The sequence below is a fragment of the Brachyistius frenatus genome, unplaced genomic scaffold (genome assembly GCF_029030835.1).
Source record: "Brachyistius frenatus isolate BFR_SWC_R1_liver_20210118 unplaced genomic scaffold, ASM2903083v1 Contig_26, whole genome shotgun sequence".
NCBI lineage: Eukaryota > Metazoa > Chordata > Actinopteri > Embiotocidae > Brachyistius > Brachyistius frenatus.
In genome coordinates, this window is record NW_027210625.1 from 2,493,362 (window position 1) to 2,510,515 (window position 17,154).

The window sequence follows — 17,154 nt, forward strand, 5'->3', positions numbered from 1 at the left end:
TGCAGGGCTTGAATAAGTGATAGAGAAAACAATGATTGTTTTATAATGAAACTGACAAAGAGACTGTATTTATTGTGGAATGTTGCATCATAGCCAATACCCAAACTGCTAAATAAGGTCGGTGCTAATACCAATCCAGTGCAATGAAATAAAGTGGGCATCTGTCTCCTGGCAGTTGCATTTAGGTTTACAGGCAGTGGTGTGTCCCAGCGACAAATCTACATTTGAGTATCAGAGAGACATCCCTCTGGTGCAGCTTACACTGTCCATGAAAACACAAAGAGGGGCATTTTTTTTGTCGAACTCAGGACGGCCAAAGCTTCGTATTAGCTTTGAGTGAACTTTGGGATTCATTTTTGGACTGCGGACTTGGTCAGAAGAGGGATGATTACAGTTAGCTCTTTTAATTGTGCTCATGGGCACGTGGTTAGGTAGAAAACATCTAACCTTTAAGAGAAAAGAAAAAAGAAGAAAAGGATGGATAGTCAGAAGGAGGAGGAGGTGAGAGGGTGAAAAACCATTGCGGGAGGAAAAGATAGAGAGAGAGGGAGGGAGGAGCTGACACCTTGACGGATTGATTGATATCGCCCAATACACGGTGTTGCCTACAGCGTAGATTAGCGAGAGGTCTGGGTCAGCACAATCTCTGTGTGTTAGATAACTTTCGTGCCTCGCAGCTGCAGCTTGATACTGCACCTCAGCAGCACAACGTTTCCACTGCATATCTCTGAAAGTCACATCTTCAGATTTGCACACAAAAAAAAAACTTGCTTCTCTGTGTGATAGAGAGAAAGAGAGAAAGAGAGAGAGACAGACTGTGCGGGCCCAGTATCCATGGCAACCCCAGCCAGGTGCACTGGTTCATATGCAATTCAGGTAATTCAACCTACAATGAAAAGCATGCATATAAGGTCAGTGGTATTCAAATGCACTGCATGTTTTCCCGTCCATATTCATATTCAGCCTCTCTCCGGACGTTGCCACATGGCCTTCTGCACGCCTGCATGAGCTGATCTCTCCCACAATGCCCTGCTTGAGTGGCAGGTATGATATTTCCACGCCGTTTTGATTGAGTGCTGCATTTAAAATGTGACAACAATGTTGACAGAATATATAAGGCACGTTATTAATTCACTCAATATTACAGTGCCGTGCGGAGGACATGTCTGATGTAGAGGTGTGCTTGTTACATCCGCTGCCTCAGGCCATGATTTGGATGGGGTCATGATTTTTCATATAACTCTGTGATTTAAAAAACACACACACACACACACACACACACACACACACACACACACACACACACACACACACACACACACACACACACACACACACACACACACACAGAGAGAGAGAGAGAGAGACAGAGACAGAGAGGTACAAAAGGAGTGAAACAGAGAGAGGAAAGGAAGAAAACAGGCACAAAAAATTGGGGGAATAGAAAGTGACATAGGGCTTGCTGTCGATGGGGTTTTGGAGACTTGTGTTAAGCCAGGGGCTTTGACAGCTGGGTTTAAGGAAAGAGGAGAGGGCTACGGATTGAAGTCAGGTCTCTACTTCATATTCTCAAGATTAATCTCCCATCCTCCTCCTCCTACACCGTTTAGGACGTCTGTGGCATCATTTTTGCTCTGCTGTTTGTGGGTGTTTGAGCAGCGAGTTTACAGCCAGGGTCGCTGCTGTAGCGCCGGTTGTTGCAAAGCAGCTCTGGGAAATTTTACAGCCAAACATTCTGCACCGCAACTCAGCGGAGTCAACAAGCAGATTCTGTAATTTTCTGTAATCACCAGGCACACTCAGGACATGTGAGGGTCATGTGGTAAAGAAGAAGTAGGCGATTGTACATGATGTCGAGTCTAAATGCATTTTTCAACAGAATATAGAAAAATTTAAATGTATTTTTGGAAAACTATCTATAAATCAACAATATTAATTGATGATAATCTCTCTGTGTTGATTTGGAAACACAGAAAATGTTCTAAAAATCGTACCCCACTATTGTAATCAGAATATTGACAGTACAAGCGTGATATTTGCCATGGAAACAGATACAAGAGCCGAATGGTTCAAGCAGTTGTTACTACATGTGCAAAACAATGAAAGATTGACAGAATATGCACAACAAAACACAAACTGCAGACCTTCTTTCCTTTTTTTTTTTTACAGAAACACTGCAAATAATGTAAAGGTGCTCAGCTTGCACAGCTGAGTGCACATTCAGTGATAACAAATGAAAGCTCTCCCCTGATGCAGGCTAATTATGGTTTGCTGAGGCTATCCTAGCTGCTGGCCATTATTAAGGGAAATCAATGTCCAATCAAGTCCTTGACATGGACTCAGGAGCAGATAGAAAAGCTGCTTTGTGACACATATTTGTTATATTTCCTTTGAGAGGTTTTAATGATGAATAGGTGACTGTATAGTTTATTATCAGAGCTTTACTTTAAACAGAAAAGTGCCAAATTTAAGACTTATTTTGGCAGATAGATTTAACTAGATTTTATGGCAAAGGGCAGAAGATTGGTTTGGTCGGCAGTGCATATGTTTGCAACATTGGTGTAGTCAATCACTCGATAGGTGAAGATGGCTGTTTGACATCTGTGTGTGTTTGGGTGTATTAAGAGGCCTCTGCAATGACCACGCACATAGAGATGATAGCCATAAATTGGTCTGAAGTCTCATTTTCCCCGCAGGATTTTGACCAGCTGCTGCAGCTTTGAACCCATTTCACTCCTGCAGCCGCCATCCTCACACACACCAAGTGACAGAGTTAATGAGTACATTTTATGGCTTGAGTCAACGACCAAGGAGAAGCAAATGTAATGTGAATCAGGAGGGCTGTAAATAGTATAACACATAAGACGGGGCTGCAACCCACTGTTTTCTCATTAAAATCACAACATGGTTTAGCAGTTCAAAGCCAGTACCACAGTTAAGACTGATCTAATTCACAGATAACTCATCATATCAGGCGGAGATAAAAGAAACGTGTGCCTGAGCACAGCATATCGATGCAGCGTCAGTGCTGGCTGTCAAGGTGGAACGAAAGAAAGAAGGATTCTGCTGCCACCATGTGTACAACAAGGGCAATGCAGTCAATCCATTATAAAACACTGTTCCTGATATTTACAGAACATTTCAATATTTGATAACATTCACACCTGACTTATAATAAATCTACTTTCAAATAAATAAAAGAAGCAATCTTTAAGCTGAATAATGAAAAAAAAAGTAGCCTATACTCATTATAAAAACTCATAAAATTGCACAACTTTAACTTCCAGAAAAATAAAAAACACATACAATTCGAGGTTTCTTATGTATTAAAGTTACGCATTGCGACAAGTAAGCTGTTGAACTCAAAGTGAACTAATAATCCGTTTTCATACATGTCATGGCTAGAATGGTTTTCTTTAAAGAAAATGCAAATCCAAATCGTGAAAATAAATGCAACAGGTTACTTGTGTTTCAATATTTTATTAAAGTGGATCTGCTGCGCTTTTCTGTATGTTCTGTCATGTGTTGTTAAAATGTTGTCTGTTCACCTGATGGTGCAGGGAGCTCACTTACTGAAACGTCGTACACCTTGTTGTCGTGGGTGTTCTTGCTGTCCACTTTCACAGTCCAGATCCAATTCGGTTCAGATGGACTTCAGAAGACGCCATTCCCAATGAAAAAAGTATAAATGATTTTAGTGGTGTCCTTTTGGTCCTCCACACGTGTCACTGAGTATTTGGAGTTTCCACATAAACGGTTGATACCAGTTTGCGTAAAACACACGTGGATTCTTTGGACCCACTGTTACTCACCGAAATAAACCTGGTGAAAACGTTGTCTTTAACTGACATTTCTGCTTAAATTTGTAGGCATTAACAACACAAAAGTCTGCTGCCACACTTGTCGAGGCGTCCTCATTTCGAAAATCAGGTGGGCTGCACCCTATTGGCTACACGCGCGTAGGGGCGTGGGGGGGCTTGAACAGACAGGAGCCCATTCTGGGGAATTTTTTGGGAGCAACTGTTCACTTTTTGATTCAAAAGGAATAATGTTTTAACCCTTCAGTGCCATATATACCTACGTGGCCCATTCATTCACAATGTGTTGTTTTAAAGTAACTTTTCACGCCACAGGTCATTTGGTCCACGAAAACGCCAGTAGAGTGAGACCTCCAGAGATCCTATATTCTCCCCAACCCCGGCACCTCCAGCATATGCGTACACCGGGAGAATAGAGGATCTCTGTGGACGTCTCACTCTACTATACCGTTTTCAGACTATCGCTCCTCAGGCAATATGCACTGAAATCCCTTTTTTTGGGGGGTGGGGGTGGGGGGGGGGGACTTTTTGGGAGCAACTTGCATATAAGAATTATAAGAACTACCTTGACATATTTTCAGCGTATTTATTTTGTCTCATGGGACATAATTCTGAAGGACAAACTGGAAGATAAGTCAACTGTTCGGTGAGGATCATTTTCTGATTGATACTGTGCAGAACAAACAGCATGAAGAAACATTTGTACTATAACTTGGTATGGTGGGAGGATTAAGTTGCTTCTAATGTACTAATACATTCAACATCTCTCTACAGTCATCAAACAGAAATGAGTTGCATTCACTCAAGACAGTTTTAATGATGAAATTATAAAGATTCATGTGGTCAACAAGAACAGAAGCAACAGGACTATTGTGCCTTTTCTTTCAATTCAAAAGATACATTTTAAAGCAGTTTAGTGCAAATCTAACAGGTCAAATTGCACTCTAGTCTTTGTTCTCTTTAAGAGAAGTTGAAATGCTATTATTTCTTTTAATCTATGTTTGTTGACTAGATTTAAGCGACTCAACATAAAATGACAGTCTGTATCTCTATCATTTTAAATAGTCATAGCAATGCATGTCCAAATATTATAGTATGTCATATTGTAATATGTGAAAAAAGGCACAGAATAGTAAATCAGTGTCATAGTATGTAATAAAAATTGTCATAAGATAGCATGTCAAAAAAATATATGTATATAAAATATACTGTCATGGTACAGTATGTGAAAAAACATAGTATATATAAATATGTCTACCAATAAATGCATGCATATGTATGTCATAAAAAAATAGTTCATTATTTCTGAGTCTGAACTCAAATTTGATCTGCAAAGAAAAATGTAATAATATAATTTCATCTGTATTCCTACAACATAAATAATCGTTGTACATAACAAAATCTTAAAAACCTTGATTTTGAAGGGGACAACCGACTCCCTTAAATACTCGGTCAACCAGGAAGTTATGTGGGATATTTTTGTGAGGCAGTTGTTCCTCATCGCTGATCTTGCAACATCACGCCAGTATATGCATGCTTCAGTGCTCCAAGCTCATTGTTTTAGACTTGTGTTAACAGCCCGTGGATATTCCAGGTGTGTGGCAGCGGAGGAGCATGTCGGTGGAGTATCTGACTCCTTAAACATGCTCGATCCACGAGGGAATGAGAGCAGAGGAAGCCAGGTCGTGTCGACAGGCGTCGACTTCAGCCACAATTATAAAGGTACAGTGTTTGTTAATCCAATATGCACATTCACTCTGCTTTCAAAAGGAAGAGATGCCACGTCGTACGTCGTCTTGTTCCTAAACATTTGATTCCACTTGCAATGTTTTCACAACACAGATGAACAAGGAAGTCCACGTTATTTTTCCTCACTTTTGACATGAGAAACATGGCGTGACTAAATGGTTACCTAACCAACCGTGTATATTTGAAAAGAGAACTTGACATGCACAATAAGTAATCTTCCATTTTACAATTATGAAAATAAATAGCGAGGACTACTTTCTGTTCTTGAAATATATTTAGCTCATGATAGTTTTCCTCAAGTATAATTTAAATGCATGTTGCTTAACAGTAGAGTATGTTTACAGTGGTACTAACTGACCAAAGGTCGTGATTCATTTCCTTCCAGGCTCTCTGATCACTGATCCCAGCCCATCAGGATCCATCCAAACGGTGAACAAGCAGAGCACTGTTAAAGAACTATTGATGATGAGACGCTGGGCGAGTGAACAGGTATTTCCACAAGCACACAAACATGATGAGACAAGCTCCAGTTCCTTCAGTACCAGGAAGTACCGTTTAAAAAAAAAAAACAGATTAGCAGGCAGATTATTTCAGGCACTCCCAAATGTGTGTGCTTAGTCCAAAATGAACTGCATAAATCGCCACAATACACTCACATTGCTGCATAAAATAACTAATGAGCTGACTCCAATGACAGACTGGAATTATTTCTCTTTTAGAAACCGAACTGCTCACGGGATGACGGCAATTTAGAGTACAAATCTAAATATGCCAAATATGAAGCTTCTGGCAGTGACACGAGTCCTCCACTGTTCGGCCCTCCAGCTCTGGGAAACCCGAATACCAACCTTCAGTTTTCTCCCGTTGTTCCGACTGCTGGAGTCAGGACGACTTTATTTCACTGGCAAATACAACAAGAGGTTCAGAAAGTTGGAGGACTTTCTCTTGAGCTGCTGAACATGCAAGATGCAGATGGTGACACGTATGTATGAATAATGTCAACATTTCGACTCGTGATTCACAAGCAAGGGCACTTTTACTGGAATTAAGGAGGAATAAACATACAAACAAGGGGAAACAGCCAAACCTTAAGCAAGTTAACTGTTTTTAACTGTTAATGAAGCCAAAATCAGTGGGTTAACAGTTGAAACAGCTAAAAGTTATACACCAGTTGAACTAGCTGGATAAAAGGGAAGGTATGAATGAAATGTCCAGCTTCTGATATTCCAAATCTTAGTAACACAGAGGCAAACCTGATCAAAGCTTAAATACTGACGTGGATGTGCTGAACTGGCTACTTTCTGTTGCAGGTTCCTGCACATCGCCGTAGCCCAAGGAAAACGCGCTCTTGTTTATGTGCTCGCTGCAAAAATGGCTGGATGTGGCTCTCTGGACTGCAAAGAACACAATGGGCAGGTACAAACGCTTTACACGGCTGTGTTTATCAATTCAAAAATGCTAACTCATGATCTAATGCCTCATGATTTGTGGTGATTTACATTTAAATCCTGCGTTTCTGAACACAACTCAGTTGTTGGACTCTTTGTGCACAGACAGCTCTCCAGATTGCGGTCGCCACCAATCAGTACCTCATTGTGCACGACCTTGTGACACTTGGAGCACAGGTCAACACCAGAGACTTGTGGGGTCGCTCTCCTTTACATGTGTGTGCTGAGAAAGGCCATTCATGCAGTCTTCAGGTAAGAAGTTATTAAATATATACCCGGCACAATGTCGTCCCCACGGCACCTCAACATGTTGATACAGTAGGTTTACAGAACCCTTCAAACTTACTTGAACCTTTTTAAGGAATTATTTTTCGTCTCCTTTAAGTTTAGTTTGTCTCTCATGAGTAATGCATTTTGTGTTCAGCCAATAGTGTCTTTCAATGGGACTACATGCAACTACAAATAAATGCATTTGTATGGATCCCATTTCAGCTTATAGTGCGGGGACTCAATATGCAATTGACATAAAATTTGAAGAATCAAATGCTGAAACAAAGACTAGTGGTGGAGGAAGTGTTCACGTATTTAACCTACTTAAAATGTACCTGTAAAATACAAAAGGGAACATATTAAATTCAAAAACTTTTTGATTAAATGGCAGAACCCTTGAAACTGTTTATTACAAGTCTCTAAATGAAAATGGCCTGAGATCATACTGATGTCATCAGTGATTTTATAGTGAATCAATGCAACTTAGTTTCTCAGTTTATGAGTCATTGCAGCTGTTTATCTATTCTGACTTAATTTGTAACTGTTTCATAGTTCATGTGAAAGCCTGTTATTATTCTGTGCCGAGGACCTTTGACTCATCAAGTGAAGAGAAAAAAATAAATATAAACCTGGACTTTAATAATTTGTGACAAACACACCCCAAATAAAAGTCTCAATAATGTTGTTATGTGATATCAGTCCCGCTAAAATTAATAGTTACCTTATTGTCCTGTAATGTCTTCTATGCTGTCCTAACTTCTTATTTTCACTTATTTCCACAGAGCATCTGGAAGAGCCAAACGGGAACTGGTCAACCGATTGATGTTGAAATGCTCAATTATGACGGTGAGTTTGTTGTATTGAACTGAAGGCTTGATGTTAATGTAAAATGCCTTTCATTAAATCCTGCTCTTGTGTTTCTCGAGGTTTGACTCCGTTGCACATAGCAGTCTTGTCTCATAACGCTGTGGTTAAAGAGATGAAGGGTCCACAAAGCCCTTGTTCATACATGACGATGGAGCTGGTGCAGAGGAGGCACGCCTACGTTGAATGCATTAAGACTCTGCTGCAGATGGGCGCCTCCTGTGGGACAAAGGTAACCGTTGCAACTACTGAACACCACTTAAGTTGACTTGATGAACTAAATTCACAATGAAAAACTGTGGCAATTTTAAAATCACATTTGTTGCGGTTTCAAATTTGTCCAACAATAAAAGGTTTAAACTCCAAATCGGGTGCAATTGTTCCAGCATTATTATCACCTGGAAAGAATGAGGGACGCTGCAGAAGTGAGCCTTTGTTTCTGGGGTTTTTTCTGCAGGATCTGAAAAGTGGGCGCACTTGTCTTCACATGGCTTCCGTGATGGGAAATGTGGAGCTGTTTGGCATTTTCCTGGACCAGCCAACGTCGCTGTCAGTGGTAAATGTTAAGGTTAGTCTGTTGTAATAAAGTTGAAGGCTACATAACAAACCAGTTAATAATGTTGGGTTTAAAAAACAAACAAAACAACAACAAAACTTCACACCAAGTTAGTAATTGTTTGTTTTTACGTTTCAGAACTTCAGTGGGAACACCGCCCTGCACATCGTCAGCTCTCTGCAAAACCATAACGGTCAAGTGGAAGCGGTGAAGCTGCTGATGAGGAAAGGAGCCGACCCCGCGATCAGAAACCTGGAAAATGAGCTGCCGGCTCAGCTGGTGCCTGAAGGACCCGTTGGTGAAGAGGTAAGATATCCATACATCATCATCACATTGTCCTGTCACTTTGGTTAAGAAGGAGCTAAAATGTGATTTTTGTTTCCAGGTGCTGGCGATCCTAAAAGGGAAACGCGTTCATGCTTAAGCGAAGCTCAAGAACACTGTCAGTCAGACAGTCCAGTCTATAAGAATATTTGCCAGAATGAGGCAGATGCTGGTTGTTTCAGTGAAACATGTCAATTTTGTTCACTACCCTGTAGTGCTTAGGAAAAGGACTTCGGACTTATTTACTCTTTATGTTTGAGGCGTTATACTGTGGAGAGACCTCGTACTCAAACTGGTCTACAAATGTGTGCAGGGATTTGTGTCATTTTTGGTTCCTCGCAAATATCAAGCACAAAATAATTTAACAAATGCAGACATCTGTAGGTACGAATTTGGGGTGAATTCTCTCCATATTATGCCGACTGTTTAGGATTGCTCTGAAATGGCAATATGAAGATTATTCCTTATAGCTTTGTATTATTTGGAGGAATAATTGAATTCCAGATGTTTTTTTTTGGTTTATTTGGTAATTTGGTTAAATACGTTTTCTTCCATGGAAAATTTGCGACACAGTGACCAGACGGAACATTAAAACCACTCGAGCATTAATTGAAAGGTGTTGATTTACTTAAACTGTCATTTTGAAAGCTGTGATTTGTGGTGTTTCTAATACTGGGAGTGGAACACCTTTCTTACTGCTTCGGTTGTCAGTGGTTTGAACGTTCTGTCTGATCTGTGCAGTCTGACCACACGGCAGAACTACATGTTGTACTTACTTTTTTGTGTGATGCTAACGTCCTCAGTTAAAGAACATGCAGAAATGTCTCCATCAGTTTTTTTTTTTTAATCAACTCGCATGTTATCCCGGTCTTCTTCCAGTTACTCCCGGCTGTTTACACTGTCATTGCCTGAAATAACGAGGTACAAACGACAGAACATTTGCAGTTTCTCAATGTTGATGGCAGAACAGGAGAATTCGTGTACAGGGTGTAGGTGGTAGTCGAGCGCTGATTTCCTGCAAACAATGATATTATCACTGTCGAATATAAATATAGAAAAAGATGTTAGACAACAATACTCGTCAGTCTCTTCTCTGTGTCTTGGCTGGTTTCCACCGAAGCGCCCTTGAGGTGAATTCATTTCTTCTTCTTCTCCTGTGTGCTGGTAAACCACTGGTCCAGCAGCTTTTTGCTGTAGTAAATCTGCCAGCCGTGCACCTGCACGGCGACGACGATCACCAGGTACATGACGGACACGGCAGAGAAGCCGAAGATGAAGCGGTACGCTTTGCCGTGGCGGTAAAGCTGCTGAGCCACGGGGAACATCTCCATGCTACCGTAGATCAGCGGGGCCACACAGAAGAGCCCGGCGCTGATCATGGAGATGACCAGGTAGCTGATGTTGTTACGGGGCAGCGCCAAGAAGCTGAAGACCGTGGGGATGACGCTCAGCAGGTAGGGGTACTCCCACTGGTACGGGGAGGCCACCACCTTGTGGGACACCAGACTCAGCTGACTCACTATCACCTGATAGAGACCAGACGAGACAACACCGTGTGAACTCAAATGCTCTTTTTTAAAAATAATTACAAAAATGCCATGCTTCTGAAGGTCTGCCCTGACCTGAGCTGCCATCAGCACCCAGATCAGCACGTGGACAATGTTGAGTTTACGGATTTCAGACTTTAAGGCAACGCTGCGCAAAATAAGAAAGATGGATGCAGTCACGCACAATTCACAACATTAAAACCACCGACGGGTGAAACAGTGAATCACAATACGACAGTCCGGCAGTATATTCTCTCTGGATTAGGATTAGAATCAGCTGTTATTCAATCTGATATTTTAGCGGTCATTTCGGGAACTGCACCAGGTTGTACCGAGAGGTGTTGTTGATAGTTTGTCCCTCCCGTGGGTAAACCAAACATGAGGACCACCTCTCGGTACAGCCCATTTCTCCAAAAGCACCGACCTCATCTGGTAGTGAGAGGCCACCCGCTCCCGGTGCTGGAAGTCACTGCCGTCCGTCCCCGCTGCTCTCGGACCTGCTCGAGAAGCCATGCTGGATATCTGGAGAGCAAAAGACAAGACTTTATTCATCTAGCACAAGAAGTCACTGCAGCGGATAGAAAGTATATTTAAGATTAAAAACAAAAAAAAACCTCATGCTTGCTAAAAAGCTAACCGCTGGCTGCTGTAGGTCATACAGATGGGAGTGTGCGCGGAGCTGGGGATAGGTGGCACGCTGCTGGGCCAAACTGCCTGGTAAGATATCGGATATTAGTCACGGTACCTACCGTCTATTTCCCGTCGTTCATAAGAAGCCTTTCACCGTAGAAACGCTGGTTAACAGCAGCTACGGAGCAGCGAGCTGGCCGGATCCATGGGAGGAAGGAGGGACGACCAGGAAGTGTGACGTGGCAAACACTGATTGGGCTTGTTTCTGGTGTCGTAAGCGTGATGCGTCATCAAATCATATATATTTTGCTGTCTGCAGTAAGGAGTTTTTTTTTTTGTTGCAGTACTGTATTTCCTTTTTGTGATTTTGTTGATTGTATTTTGAGTCTTGAGAGAACCATGTGTACATTTTTATTAGTAATTGCTGCTCAAAAAGCTCAACAACCGTTATAATAAACATTGAGTCAAGAAAAAGTATTTATTTCTTTATGAAACCATTATTTTACCAATCAAAACAGCAAAAATTCACACAGTTAGGGCACAGTTTTCCTTTTAATTCTGTGCACCGTTGTCCCAAGTAAAGAAAAACAGGAAGAAAGAAAAAGACTAAGAAATTCATTCCAAAACGGCATGTCCAAAGTTACGAAAAATAAAGGACAAAATGAAAACCAAAAAGTTTTGATTAGAATATATATGAGCAGTGAGCATATTTTGGAATATGTGTAATGGTTTTGGTATGTTGTGTTCTGCATTTTGGAATGAATTCCCTCATTTACTGTTCAACAAACAAGGCAGATCAGTAGTCAAACAAATAAATTACAGAGAATATGGACAAACTGACAAAAACCTTTTAGAGAATTCATATATATCACAAACAAAACAAGCAAATCAATGAAATCAAAAGTGTCAAAAGGTAGGAATAAACAGATAGTTCACTTGTCAAATTTTGGTAGTTTTGTTTCTGTTCTGTTCTGGAATGAGATACGGTTTTAAATCTTATTAAAAAAAAAAAATCACACAAATGGTTATTTTGCTGTCAGGTGAATCTGGTATAGATAATATGTATGACAATTTGGTTGTACTATAAAGCTGCATGTTCCAAACACAAATAAAAAGATTAACAATAACTTAATGAATACATGATGACCCCGAATACATAACCCAACTGTATGTTATAACTGTGAGTAAATGCAATGTATAATGATTCTAAAATGTACTTATATGCCCAGTACACAGTTTGTAACTGTAAAGCAAACAAATCCTGTCATCTTAAGTGAATAAAAAAAAAAGTGGATATAAGTCTCATTGTTCCAGGAATTATTCCAGCCATATCATGAGAACTGATACATCATGTGTAGATGGCTATAAGAATAAATGCACAATGTAAACATATAAGATTGTGATATTTTGTGGTATTTTTTATCTTTACTCTCCACAACCAAGAACTCTTACATGAATCTTTACTTTCCGCTTATCATAGCGCCTAGATGGTTTAACATAACATTTATAAACATACTTTGCCCATTATTTCATAACTGGTCTTTCTGAGACTCCATTGATGTAAGTGACTATAGATGTGATGCATATAATGCAAAAAATAATTCAATGAAGTATGCTGCAACAATAAAAAAAAAAAAAAAAGATTCTTCCACCAACACTCGTAAACCGTTTAACTTGATCTACATTTTACCTCGAGTCTGAAGTAGTTTTACCATCATTATGGTCAAATTTACCATCAATTTGGCAATACCTTTGTTTATACACATTTTATTACATTGGGTACAATAAGTATCCGGAAAATGTGGAGTGGACATACTGCCCAGCATAAAGTCCTGCAGCCTGGTCTGATGGTAGCTGTATGTGTACAGTGTCTCCTTTTCGTAATGGGAGTACCGCACTCCCCGAAGCCTGATCCAGCAAGCCCTTTTTGTACTCATCGTAGGTGTACATTACTGGCTCATTGTTCTTCATCAGTGCCACCCACACGTTACCTCCTTTGCAGTGGACGTGGTAAGCAAAGTAATAGATCCCTGGTACGCTACAAGTGAAAATACCATTTTGGGGATTGTAGTCCTGATTGCCATTGTGCAGGAGTTTATCAAAGATGACTGGGGAACCAACAGGAGGGAATGGATTTGTGAGCTTAGCTGTGAACGCAGGCATCTCCACGCTATTTCCACCAATCTCGCCTCCATTGTTTGGCTTCTTGTAACCTTGTTTTTGGCCACCGTATGGGCCAGTTGCAGGGAGAATCCGGCCAAGGTCAGGAGATGCAGCAGGTAGCCCTGGAGGACCAGGGGGCCCAGGTGGTCCAGGTTGCCCTGGAACTCCAATAGAGCCACTAGGACCAGGGTTACCTTGAGGACCAATATGACCAGGAGTTCCTGGGTTTCCCTCACCAGGATAGCCAGCATTACCGGGTTGGCCTTTTTCACCTTTTTGCCCTGAAGGTCCAGGTGGTCCAATTGGTCCACCTGGTCCTGTAAGTCCTGGAATGCCCTGTGGTCCTTGGTGGCCTTTCTCTCCAGGCTGCCCCCCCTCTCCTCTTGGTCCTGGTAATGCTGCAGCACCAGGAGCACCAGGTAAACCCCTAATACCAGCTTCTCCTTTAGGACCAATGGGCCCTTGTAAACCTCTTGACCCTGGTTGTCCACCCTCTCCCGATCTGCCAGCATGTCCGGGAAGACCTGGAGGCCCTACTCCACCCTTCATTCCTGGATTTCCTCTTGGTCCTCCAACACCATCTTCTCCTTTTTGTCCTGGGAAACCAAGACTACCAGAAGGCCCATTTGGACCTGGTGGTCCAGGCATTCCACTAGGACCAGTGGGACCAATGACCCCTGGAAGACCTCCATGACCTTTATCGCCTTTTGGGCCAGGTGGTCCAGGAAAACCAGCATGTCCCTTATGACCTTTAGGCCCTGGAAACCCTGGTTTACCATAACCTGGCAAGCCTGGGCCCCCTTGTAAACCAGAAGGGCCTGATTCCCCTTTCCCTCCAGAGATCCCTGGTTGCCCTCTGAAACCATCTTTTCCTGGTTTTCCAATTCCTGGCATACCTGGTGGTCCTGGTTGACCTCTTTCACCTGGTGCCCCTGTAAGTCCCGGGTCTCCAGGAGAACCAGGTTTTCCTGGTATCCCTGGTTGTCCAGGGAGACCATTCAGGCCAGGTTTACCAATTCCAGGGACACCCACATTTCCAGGTGGACCTGGTGGTCCACCGGGTCCTTTCAATCCTTGAAAACCAGGTAGACCAAGTCCTTTGTCTCCTTTGAGGCCTGGGGGCCCAGGAAGTCCAGGTGGACCTTTTTGGCCAGGCTCTCCCAGAAGACCCGGTTGTCCTGGTAGCCCCTGACCTCCCAGTTTTGAAATCCCAGGAAGTCCCGTGGGACCTGGGAGCCCTGGAGGCCCACTTAGTCCAGTTGGTCCTTCAGCACCATTCGGACCGAAGTCCCCCTTTTGTCCTGGTAATCCAGATCCTCCAGGTTTTCCTGGCAATCCTGGCATACCAGGTTTTCCCATTCCTGGGTATCCCTGAGGACCAGGAGGCCCTGGCTTTCCTGGTAAACCTGGAAGTCCCTGGCCTGGTAACCCAGGTGGGCCTTGTGGCCCTAGCGGTCCCGTTGGTCCTGGAGGGCCCTGAATTCCTTGTGGCCCCTCAATGACACCTTCTCCCCCTGGACCAGGGGGAGGGGGACCTTTAGCTCCTCTGGGGAAAGTTTGTCCTGTAAAAAAGATAAAACATTTAGTAAAGTCATGTGAACATTGACCCGCTAAAAATAATTAATACAGATCAAGATTTTTAGGGCACTTGTAAAAAGCATATTCCTGCTCCCTGAAAATGAGCCTGTTTGTCAATTAGTCAAATATTACGAAATAATAAAAGCAAAATGGTTGAACTGATGATGTGAATATCACATTAGGATTTGTTATGTGAATGTCAAAATCATTCATTTTTTGTAGTTTAAAACAGATGCTGTTATGTGATTCAGGTTGTCAGGTTATCAAATCACATACTACAACAAAAAGCAGCAGTTGAGAAGAACTTTCCCACTAACTAATTGACCTCACCTTTGCCGTCCGTCAGCGGTCTCCCTTTGCCCATTTGCAAAGGCAGCTGAGGAAACTCTTTTCCATACTGAGGCAGTAATGGCCCTTCTTTGCCGAATGGCAGGGGTGGCATCTCGTTCTCCAGAAACTGTTGCTGAGGAAACCCGTCATTGTATTGTGGCAAGGGTTGGTGCTGTTGAGGCAGCTGTTTCTGTCCATAATACGCCCCACCCTGGGCCAAGTGTAATAAACAAAGCTCAAAAACTGTGATGAGTAGATAAAAAAAATGGAGGGGTACAGCCACCATTTTCTGTATTGGAGAAGGAAAAAAGTTATTTTTAGTCCCTCTTGTTTTCCTGTTTGTTAGTGGGATATCTTGAAAACCTGTGAACAGACTTCAGTTAAATAAAATAAAAGCAACGGCATAAAACAAATCTTGCACAGGTATTCAATAAAGGCCTAAAGCTGTGTGTGTATTTGACATATTATAGCATCTATATAGCAACATCTATTTAATTTAAAACACTTTATTTAGTATTTTCCAGCTGTTGTGTGGGGCTTGCGCGTTGTGTTTTCCTTTTCTGCATTTTCTTACCTCCAAAAAAACTGGGGAACTTGCATTAGGGACATTAAAAGAAAAAGAATGGTGAAAATTAAAGTTGCAGGAAGAGAAATCCTTACTTTAAGCCCTTAGTATTAGTCAGTTTTAAAAACCACAACATCTTCCCACGAGATGCAGGATGCTGGTCTTTACCTGGGCCGGTAACAGCCAGCATCTTTAAAGCTTCACAATCTGAGCTTGATGTTTAAAATTGGTGGAGTTCCCCTTTAAATAGTTCCTGATTTTCCATTCCTCACCACTTGAGGTCACTCAAGTCAATTGTTTACTTTCCAGCCAGGCAGACGTACAAGTTTGTGAAGAAGTCCTGCACTGTTCCGCTCACCAGTGGGAGATATATCATATGAACAGCATTCAACTTTTCTATAAAAGCAGAGAATCAACACTGCAGCCTAAGTGTTGGTTCATGACTGTGCTCTTCAATCATGCAGCTAGAGGAATTACTTTTTAAAGCCAGCACTATGGGTCTTATGAAACCTGTGGTCAAACCAAAAGAGAAACAAAAACCCTCCATTCCCTGTATGAGAGCGATCTCCTCATTGTCCTCGCTTCCCCTTGTTTACACTTCTATTCAAACACTCTGTGTAAAAGCCTCCGAGTCTCATATCCTTGAAGTGAATTACAGACATATATATTACAATTGAGGAGGCCCCACAGGGGACTTGGTCAGTTTTGAACATAATCCTTAATCCTTTAAACATGTCTGTGCTAAAGAGATCGGCTAAGTGCTGCCAAGAGCACTGTGAAAATAAACGCTGATGGGTGGATGTATGTTTCCTTGGCTATGGGATTTGTGTGTCCTGAAACAGAACCAAAAAAGATCAGAGATTTTGGAGGGCTGAAATAATTGGAGTAGGACTTGCTTACATTTTTGGGGGGCAATTATTTAAAAAGCAAGCTAAGTGGTGTCAGATTGAATGTTTACAGAGGAATGTTTTTCGAACACAGGTACTTATCTGTATGGTTTATCTGCACAATCAGCACATTACAGATTCGTGAAGGGATATAAAACAATGCAACGCATTCAAAGATACTGTATAAACTGAAATTGCTAATAATAATACTAAGGATGTAGATACCAATGAGGACATAGTCGTCATGTTCAGGTAATACTTATGGAAATTTGTGAGCTTCAGTCACATCAGTATGAATTTTCATTTTATCAGTACACGAGTGGCTGATTGAGATAATTTCTTTTAGATTAAATAGCGAAAAAAATTGGCCACAAAAATGCTTTAAACAACATTTAGATCATATCATTACTTTAATGAGTCAGAAT

At 41.7% G+C, this 17,154-nt stretch overlaps 3 protein-coding genes across 3 annotated transcripts in view; 1 reads left to right on the forward strand and 2 right to left on the reverse strand.

Moving 5' to 3' along the window:
• The first annotated feature begins 5,269 nt into the window (after positions 1–5,269).
• Positions 5,270–10,104, forward strand: nfkbiz (nuclear factor of kappa light polypeptide gene enhancer in B-cells inhibitor, zeta). Its single transcript, XM_069698228.1, has 10 exons — positions 5,270–5,540; positions 5,953–6,056; positions 6,287–6,549; positions 6,878–6,983; positions 7,121–7,267; positions 8,068–8,131; positions 8,212–8,381; positions 8,607–8,717; positions 8,844–9,011; positions 9,091–10,104. Exons 1-10 carry the CDS (start codon positions 5,285–5,287, stop codon positions 9,127–9,129), a joined length of 1,428 nt encoding a protein of 475 aa, XP_069554329.1. The 5' UTR covers positions 5,270–5,284; the 3' UTR covers positions 9,130–10,104.
• LOC138620764 (protein jagunal homolog 1-B) lies at positions 10,074–11,436 on the reverse strand. The gene is made up of 4 exons (XM_069698242.1): positions 11,326–11,436; positions 11,001–11,098; positions 10,652–10,724; positions 10,074–10,555 (listed from the first exon to the last, which is right to left on the reverse strand). Exons 2-4 carry the CDS (start codon positions 11,087–11,089, stop codon positions 10,166–10,168), a joined length of 552 nt encoding a protein of 183 aa, XP_069554343.1. The 5' UTR covers positions 11,090–11,098; positions 11,326–11,436; the 3' UTR covers positions 10,074–10,165.
• Positions 11,437–11,670: 234 nt separating this feature from the next.
• LOC138620752 (collagen alpha-1(VIII) chain-like) overlaps positions 11,671–17,154 on the reverse strand; it is a 97,078-nt gene continuing 91,594 nt past the window's right edge. The window contains exons 4-5 of the mRNA XM_069698218.1: positions 15,278–15,566; positions 11,671–14,931 (exon numbers count right to left, since the gene is read on the reverse strand). Of these exons, the coding sequence (XP_069554319.1) occupies positions 12,977–14,931; positions 15,278–15,563 (2,241 nt within the window). The 5' untranslated portion in view covers positions 15,564–15,566 and the 3' untranslated portion in view covers positions 11,671–12,976. The remainder of the gene's footprint in view (positions 14,932–15,277; positions 15,567–17,154) is intronic.

What these genes read in the sequence shown, in the direction of transcription:
- LOC138620764 (XM_069698242.1), bottom strand. Translation starts at nt 11,089, where the DNA reads ATGGCTTCTCGAGCAGGTCCGAGAGCAGCGGGGACGGACGGCAGTGAC. An exon ending in GCCTCTCACTACCAGATGAG is followed by an intron (nt 10,725 to 11,000) that starts GTCGGTGCTTTT and finishes TATTTTGCGCAG; the next exon opens with CGTTGCCTTAAAGTCTGAAA. An exon ending in GGGTGCTGATGGCAGCTCAG is followed by an intron (nt 10,556 to 10,651) that starts GTCAGGGCAGAC and finishes GGTCTCTATCAG; the next exon opens with GTGATAGTGAGTCAGCTGAG.
- nfkbiz (XM_069698228.1), top strand. Translation starts at nt 5,285, where the DNA reads ATGTGGGATATTTTTGTGAGGCAGTTGTTCCTCATCGCTGATCTTGCA. An exon ending in TGTCAGTGGTAAATGTTAAG is followed by an intron (nt 8,718 to 8,843) that starts GTTAGTCTGTTG and finishes TTTACGTTTCAG; the next exon opens with AACTTCAGTGGGAACACCGC. An exon ending in AAGGACCCGTTGGTGAAGAG is followed by an intron (nt 9,012 to 9,090) that starts GTAAGATATCCA and finishes TTTTGTTTCCAG; the next exon opens with GTGCTGGCGATCCTAAAAGG.